The sequence below is a fragment of the Oncorhynchus tshawytscha genome, unplaced genomic scaffold (genome assembly GCF_018296145.1).
Source record: "Oncorhynchus tshawytscha isolate Ot180627B unplaced genomic scaffold, Otsh_v2.0 Un_contig_5174_pilon_pilon, whole genome shotgun sequence".
Classification (NCBI taxonomy): Eukaryota; Metazoa; Chordata; class Actinopteri; order Salmoniformes; family Salmonidae; genus Oncorhynchus; species Oncorhynchus tshawytscha.
The window spans coordinates 9,204-17,500 of NW_024608815.1; the positions used below are offsets into that span (position 1 = coordinate 9,204).

The 8,297-nt window shown below is 48.8% G+C and overlaps 1 protein-coding gene across 4 annotated transcripts in view; it reads left to right on the top strand.

Moving 5' to 3' along the window:
• The first annotated feature begins 538 nt into the window (after window positions 1-538).
• LOC121843853 (tripartite motif-containing protein 16-like) overlaps window positions 539-8,297 on the top strand; it is a 13,000-nt gene continuing 5,241 nt past the window's right edge. For 3 of the 4 annotated variants that reach the window (XR_006081762.1, XM_042313723.1, XM_042313722.1), the window contains exons 1-3: window positions 542-1,209; window positions 1,633-1,728; window positions 4,620-4,853. Coding sequence is in view for 3 of the 4 variants with exons in the window: in XM_042313723.1 (XP_042169657.1) it covers window positions 613-1,209; window positions 1,633-1,728; window positions 4,620-4,853 (927 nt within the window). In the remaining variant the exon portion in view is untranslated. Of the gene's footprint in view, window positions 1,210-1,632; window positions 1,729-4,619; window positions 4,854-8,297 lie in introns of all 4 variants that reach the window. The other variant, XM_042313724.1, reaches the window with a different exon arrangement.

Consider the following 8,297-nt stretch of genomic DNA (forward strand, 5'->3'; position numbering starts at 1 on the left):
TGGTACTGTATATTAACTATATACCACACTCCTCAGTCCTTATCTGTGGTAGTCCTTATCTGTGGTACTGTATATTAACTATATACCACACCTCCTCAGTCCTTATCTGTGGTACTGTATATTAACTATATATCACACCTCCTCAGTCCTTATCAGTGGTACTGTATATTAACTATATACCACACCTCCTCAGTCCTTATCTGTGGTACTGTATATTAACTATATATCACACCTCCTCAGTCCTTATTGATTAATTACAACACATAGGTGTATTATAAGGCATTATAAAGGTCATTAAAATAATGATACATACGTACTTCATAGAAACTGTTACCCTTCATATATTCTAACAACTCACATTTTAAGATTCATTATGTCATTTGTTCCATGTTAAGGGCTCTAACCTTGGAACAAAACTATTTGTCTCCCTCTTGCTGTTGCATGCAGTTCCTCTCTCTCTTCCTCCATTCCTCTAACCCCTCCCTCCTTCTAACCCCACCCCTCTGGCAGAACCAGGAAGTCCCTCCCCTTCCCACAAACTCTCTTCTGAGGAAACGAAACTGATCTGAGTCTCTGTGTCGTCTGTCTGTGTGAGAGTGAACAACCGTCCAAATGGCTCAACAGGGAGTTCTGCTGGACCAGGACCAGTTCTGTTGTTCTGTCTGTCTGGATCTACTGAAGGAGCCGGTCACTACTATCTGTGGACACAGTTACTGTAGGAGCTGTATTGAGGGCTGCTGGGATCAGGATGTTCTGAAAGGGGTCTATAGCTGTCCTCAGTGCAGAGAGACCTTCACTCCAAGGCCTAATCTGAGGAAAAATAACATGTTGGCTGAGCTGGTGGAGAAACTGAGGAAGACAGGACTCCAGGCTGCTCCCCCTCCTGCTCTGTGCTATGCTGGACCTGGAGATGTGGCGTGTGATTTCTGCACTGGGACCAGAAAGCAGAAAGCCCACATGTTCTGTCTGGTGTGTCTGGCCTCTTACTGTGAGACTCACCTCCAACCTCACTATGAATTTCCTGGTTTCAAGAAGCACAAGCTGGTCAAAGCCACGGCACAACTACAGGAGAAGATCTGCTCTCATCATGACAAACTGCTGGAGGTTTACTGTCGTACCGATCAGCAGTGTATCTGTTATCTGTGTACAATGGATGAACATAAAGGCCATGATACAGTGTCAGCTGCAGCAGAGAGGACTGAGAAACAGGTAAGACCAGAACAACTTGTTGGTGACTGTCTGATAAACAAGGAATTAAAGATACAGTAGGAACTAAATCTGTTTGAATATGAGATCATTATATTATATACAATATGAAATGGATCCACAAATATGAACACAAACCTTGAGTATATTGAGTTTGTTTCAAATGTATCACCATTTTCTAAAGTCAAACACTATTATCATTCTGAATGGCCTTTTATGAGTCCAAAGTTCAGTCTCAACCCCTTGATACATGTAGGCCTACCATAAAAACTATAATCATTCACATAGCAACATAATATAATATTGTAAAGGGACTTCCTCAGGATTGTAGACCTTCCTCTCTATGGGTCCTATGTCACATTACTATACTATTGATCTACTGGACTAATAAAGCTTGATAGCTCATTGAAGAGTGATTCTCCACAGAGGCAGCTGGGGATGAGTCAGCAGAAGGTCCAGCAGAGATTCCAGGAGAGAGAGAAGGAGCTGAAGGAGCTCCAACAGGCTGTGGAGTCTCTCAATGTGAGTATTGTTGACCAGAGGAGACACACCATTTCACTTCTCTCCTCCAGTCAGAGAGAGAGAGAGAGGGGCCCCTATCCAATCCCACTGACCCCACTGTTGGGAACAGGCTGTCTGGACCCCTTTCAGAGAATAGACTGGTTCATGTAACCAACTGGGCTGCCTCATCACATAACCATGAGTAACCATGACTGACTCATGTCCCCTATACATTAAAATGGAACTGTCTCTCTCTCAATTGAATTAAATTCATAGGGCTTTATTGGCATGGAAATATATGTTTACATTGCCAAAGCAAGTGAAATAGACAATAAACAAAAGTGAAATAAACAATCAGAAATGAACAGTAAACATTACACTTGGAAGGGATTTGGGGGATGGGGGAGGGTCTATTAGAAGTTAGTAGGACTCTTTTATTTTCTCAGAAGTACTGAGTTAGGTAGGAGGATTTAGAGGTGTAAACCGTGATTGAACACACTCCAGACCAGTAGGTGGCGCCATGCACCTTTAACGTTGGTTTGAGGACCTCCATTATATCATAGAAGAAGAAGTTGGTCTGTGAGGGTTTTGTTGTTCCTGAGGAGGGCTACTATTCTTTTCTCTTTTGGTTTTCAAGTATTTTCAGAATGTATTAAAGCCAAAGCTAAAGCTTCCCTAAACAATTCAATATATCAGTCAATATATTTTCTCTGTGATTTATTTTCTCTCCGTCAACCGTTCCATCGCATCTTAACCGTCTTACCGGGCGGGCACTAGGACCCGGGGGAGGCTGCTGCTGCAGAGGCTGCTGCACCGCTCGTGACTGTCAGTCCTCCTTGTAGCTCATTGGTTAAGCTGTGGCTCGAGCCTGTTAACAGTTAACGGACAGGAAACGGCTCTGACAGGACACATTCATGTCGAGGCAGTGATGTGAATGTGTGGTAAGTTACAATAGAGAGAGAGAGTTTTCACTACTATAGACTTTGGTCATAATCAAAGCTTTGTTAACCAATAGGTTTTTATGTGAGGCTGCCTGTAAGTTACAGTGTAACAGACGTTACTAACGGTAACGGTGTCTTTTAAATTCGACATAAGTTATGTGGCGATGATATCTAGTTAACGTTGTATTTAATGTAGTGTAATGACCTGACTAGATCATAAAGGAACAATTGTCCAGACAGAGGATTGAGTTACGAATTGACGGTTTATTAGCAACTTTACACAGGCTACTGTTTGGCCTTAGCTCACGCCAAATAAATGAAAGATACCCCACAAGCCAATCGGGACCTTCTCTTGTGAAGCCCAGACGGAAGAGAGAGAACAAAGGCTGAACCTTAACTTCCAATGCCCCGCCCCCTCCACGCCACTCCGCCAACCACCAGGATGCCCGGCATCAGAACATCCCAGGCATTCCTGTGATTGGCAGATAGCAGGTTGATTGGCATGTCGGACCCCGCGAACACTGGGAACTGGTAAGTACAACACAACCAGCTACTAGCCGAACACATAACACACAGCTGTCTGTGCGGGTCGCTACAGTAGTTTTACTATCTGTGCCAGGCTAGAAATGACACAGATAATATCTAGTTAACGTTGTATTTAATGTAGTTTTACTATCTGTGCCAGGCTAGAAATGACACAGATAATATCTAGTTAACGTTGTATTTAATGTAGTTTTACTATCTGTGCCAGGCTAGAAATGACACAGATAATATCTAGTTAACGTTGTATTTAATGTAGTTTTACTATCTGTGCCAGGCTAGAAATGACACAGATAATATCTAGTTAACGTTGTATTTAATGTAGTTTTACTATCTGTGACACCAGGCTAGAAATGACACAGATAATATCTAGTTAACGTTGTATTTAATGTAGTTTTACTATCTGTAAAAGGCTATAAATGATAGCTTTTGCAAAAAAATACATTTGATTATTTTGTCAGTAAGAGGATATTGAAAAAATCTTATTTAGTTTATCTTTGTCAAACATGAGATGACACAAACACACAGAGACAGTGTTGTGGCAAAGCTACCAGGAAACTATCAATCATGGGAACATTACTCAGATTTGAACATCTGACCCTGCTGGTGATATTGCAGAGAGAAGGGAGTATCTGAGGAGAATTGTTGTGGTCACATCAATGTTAGGAAGACAGGGACTCTCTTTCCGTGCCAATGATGAATCTAGTGAAAGCACAAATAGAGGGAACTCTCAATAGTCAAACTAAAATAAAACTCAAACAACTTCCTAGATACATCATGCTGAACTGAGTTTACCAAGAACTACGGTATTGATGTCAAAACAGAAGAGATGTTGGTGGACAGAAACTTTCTTGCCTGGAAAAGAGAGGCTGGACGTCCTCCCAAATATATGCTTGTTGTGCATAACCTCCTGAATGATGATATGATATATATATATAAGAGATATGATATATGATATATATATACCAAGAGTGTTCTGTACCTGTCAAGGCCTGTGGACCAGAGAGGTGGAGGTCTGACTCAATGATGTGCAGAGACAACTGAACTGTGTTCTCTCTGTGGCTCTCTGTCTCTCTGGAGTCTCTCTCTGCTCTCACTCCATGTCTCTCTGTCTTGTCTATGTCTCTGTGGACTCTGTCTCTCTCAGGGTCTCTCTGTCTCTCTCTCTGACTCTCTCTCTGTCTCTCTCTCTCTCTCTCTCTCTCTCTCTGTTTCTCTCTCTCTCTCTCTCTCTCTCTCTCTCTCTCTCTCTCTCTCTCTTCTCTCTCTCTCTCTCTCTCTCTCTCTGTCTCTCTCTCTCTCTCTCTCTCTGTCTCTCTGTCTCTCTCTCTGTCTCTCTCTCTCTGTCTCTCTCTCTCTCTCTCTCTCTCTCTCTCTCTCTCTCTCTCTCTCTCTCTCTCTCTCTCTCTCTCTCTCTGTCTCTCTCTCCAGCGCTCTGCACAGTCAGCAGTGGAGGACAGTGATCAGATCTTTACTGAGCTGATCCGCTCCATTGAGAGAAGGAGCTCTGAGGTGAAGGAGCTGATCAGAGCCCAAGAGAAGGCTCAAGTGAGTCAAGCTGAAGGACTCCTGGAGCAACTGAAGCAGGAGATAGCTGAGCTGAGGAAGAGAAGCACTGAGCTGGAGCAGCTCTCACACACAGAGGATCACATCCATTTCCTCCAGGTAACTAAACTGTCTTGTTACATGTGATATGAAATTAACTTCATGTGAAACTATTCATCTCAATCTATTATGTTGTCCTGTCTGTCTCTGTCCTGTGTCTCTCTGTCGTCTCTCTCTCTCTGTCTCTCTCTCTCTCTCTGTCCGTCTCTCTCTCTCTGTCTCTCTCTCTCTGTCCTCTCTCTCTGTGTGTCTCTCTCTCTCTCTGTCTCTGTCCGTCTCTCTCTGTCCTCTCTCTCTCTCTCTCTCTGTCCGTCCCCCTCTCTCTCTGTCCGTCTCTCTCTCTCTGTCTGTCCGTCTCTCTCTCTCTCTGTCCGTCCCCTCTCTCTCTCTCTGTCCTCTCTCTCTCTCTCTCTCTCCGTCTCTGTCTGTCCTCTCTCTCTCTCTGTCCGTCCCCCTCTCTCTCTCTCTGTCCGTCCCCTCTCTCTCTGTGTCCCCTCTCTCTCTCTGTCCCTCTCTCTCTCTGTCCGTCTCTCTCTCTCTCTGTCCGTCCTCTCTCTCTCTGTCCGTCCTCTCTCTGTCCGTCTCTCTCTGTCTCTCTCTGTCCGTCTCTCTCTCTCTGTCCGTCCCCTCTCTCTCTCTGTCCGTCCCTCCTCTCTCTCTCTCTGTCCCTCTCTCCTCTCTCTCTCTGTCCGCCCCTCTCTCTCTCTGTCCGTCCCTCTCTCTCTCTCTGTCTCTCTCTGTGTCCCTCTCTCTCTCTCTCTGTCCGTCCCTCTCTCTCTCTGTCCGTCCTCTCTCTCTCTCTCTCTCTGTCCGCCCCTCTCTCTCTCTGTCCGTCCTCTCTCTCTCTGTCCTCCTCTCTCTCTCTCTCTGTCCGTCCCTCTCTCTCTGTCTGTCTCTCTCTCTCTGTCTCTCTCTATCCGTCTCTCTCTCTCTCTGTCCGTCCCCTCTCTCTCTGTCTGTCCTCTCCCTCTCTCTCTCCGTCTCTCTCGTCCCCTCTCTCTCTCTCTCTCTCTCTGTCCCTCTCTCTCTGTCCGTCCCTCTCTCTCTCTCTCTGTCCGTCTCTCTCTCTGTCCCTCTCTCTCTCTGTCTCTGTCCGTCCCTCTCTCTCTCTGTCCGTCGTCCTCTCTCTCTCTGTCCGTCCTCTCTCTCTCTCTGTCCCCTCTCTCTCTGTCCGTCCCCTCTCTCTCTCTCCGTCCGTCCTCTCTCTCTCTCTCTGTCCGTCTCCTCTCTCTCTCTCTCTGTCCGTCCCTCTCTCTCTCTGTCTGTCCCCCTCTCTCTCTCTGTCCGTCCCCCTCTCTCTCTGTCTGTCCCTCTCTCTCTCTCTGTCTGTCCCTCCTCTCTCTCTGTCTGTCCGTCTCTGTCTCTCTCTCTCTCTGTCTCTCCCTCTCTCTCTCTGTCCGTCCCTCTCTCTCTCTGTCGTCCCTCTCTCTCTCTCTCTGTCCGTCTCTCTCTCTCTGTCCGTCCCTCTCTCTCTCTCTGTCCGTCCCTCTCTCTCTCTGTCTGTCCGTCCTCTCTCTCTCTCTGTCCCCTCTCTCTCTCTCTCTCTGTCGTCCTCTCTCTCTCTCTCTGTCCGTCCCTCTCTCTCTCTCTGTCTGTCCTCTCTCTCTCTCTCTCTGTCCTGTCCCTCTCTCTCCCCTCTCTCTCTCTCTCTGTCCGTCCCTCTCTCTCTCTCTGTCCGTCCCCTCTCTCTCTCTCTGTCCGTCTCTCTCTCTCTCTCTCTCTCTCTCTCTCTCTCTCTCTCTGTCCTCTCCCTCTCTCTCTCTCTCTCTCTCTCTCTCTGTCTGTCCTCCTCTCTCTCTCTCTCTCTCTCTCTCTCTCTGTCCGTCCCCTCTCTCTCTCTCTGTCTCTCTCTCTCTCTCTCTGTCCTCTCCTCTCTCTCTCTCTGTCCGTCTCTCTCTCTCTCTCTCTCTCTGTCCGTCTCTCTCTCTCTCTCTCTGTCTGTCCTCTCTCTCCGTCCCCCTCTCTCTGTCCCCTCTCTCTCTGTCTGTCCGTCCCTCTCTCTCTCTCTCTCTCTCTGTCGCCCCTCTCTCTCTCTCTGTCCGTCCCCCCTCTCTCTCTCTCTCTCTGTCCGTCCTCTCTCTCTCTCTGTCCGTCCCCCTCTCTCTCTCTCTGTCCGTCCCTCTCTCTCTCTCTCTGTCCGTCCCTCTCTCCCTCTCTCTGTCCGTCCCTCTCTCTCTCTCTCTCTCTCTGTCCGTCCTCTCCCTCTCTCTCTCTGTCCGTCCCCCTCTCTCTCTCTCTGTCCGTCCCCCCTCTCTCTCTCTGTCCGTCCCTCTCTCTCTCCTCTCTCTCTGTCGTCCCCCTCTCTCTCTCTGTGTCCTCTCTCTCTGTCCGTCCCCCTCTCTCTCTCTGTCCGTCCCTCTCTCTCTCTGTCGTCCCCTCTCTCTCTCTCTGTCCGTCCCCTCTCTCTCTCTGTCCGTCCCCCCTCTCTCTCTGTCACAGTCCTCTCTCTCTCTCTCTGTCCGTCCCTCTCTCTCTCTCTCTCTGTCCCTCCCTCTCTCTCTGTCCGTCCCCTCTCTCTCTCTGTCCGTCTCTCTCTCTGTCTCTCTCTCTCTCCGTCCCTCTCTCTCTCTCTGTCCGTCCTCTCTCTCTCTCTGTCCGTCCCCCTCTCTCTCTCTCTCAGTCCTCTCTCTCTCTCTGTCTGTCCGTCCGTCCCCCCTCTCTCTCTCTGTCCCCCTCTCTCTCTCTCTCTCTCTGTCCTCCCTCTCTCCTCTCTGTCTCTCTCTCTGTCCGTCCTCTCTCTCTCTCAGGTCCCTCTCTCTCTCTGTCCGTCCCCTCTCTCTCTCTGTCCGTCCCCCTCTCTCTCTGTCATGTCCCTCTCTCTCTCTCTGTCCCCTCTCTCTCTCTGTCCGTCCTCTCTCTCTCTCTCTGTCCGTCTCTCTCTCTCTCTGTCCGTCCCCTCTCTCTCTCTGTCCGTCCCTCTCCTCTCTCTCTCTGTCCGTCCCCTCTCTCTCTCTGTCCGTCCGTCTCTCTCTCTCTCTGTCCGTCCCCTCTCTCTCTCTGTCCGTCCCTCTCTCTCTCTGTCCGTCCCTCTCTCTCTCTCTGTCCGTCCCTCTCTCTCTCTCTCTCTCTCTGTCCGTCCCTCTCTCTCTCTCTGTCTCTCTCTCTCTCTCTCTGTCTGTCCCTCTCTCTCTCTCTGTCTGTCCCTCTCTCTCTCTCTCTGTCCCCTCTCTCTCTGTCCGTCCCCTCTCTCTCTCTGTCTGTCCGTCTCTCTCTCTCTCTCTGTCGTCCCCCTCTCTCTCTGTCGTCCCTCTCTCTCTCTGTCCAGTCCTCCTCTCTCTCTCTGTGTCTCTCTCTCTCTCTCTCTGTCCGTCTCTCTCTCTCTCTCTCTGTCCGTCCCTCTCTCTCTCTCCTCCTCTCTCTCTGTCCGTCCCCCTCTCTCTCTCTCTCTCTCTCTCTCTCTGTCTGTCCTTCCTCTCTCTCTGTCCGTCCTCTCTCTCTCTCTGTGTCCCTCCCTCTCTCTCTCTGTCCGTCCCCTCGTCTCCTCTCCCTCTCTCTCTCTCTGTC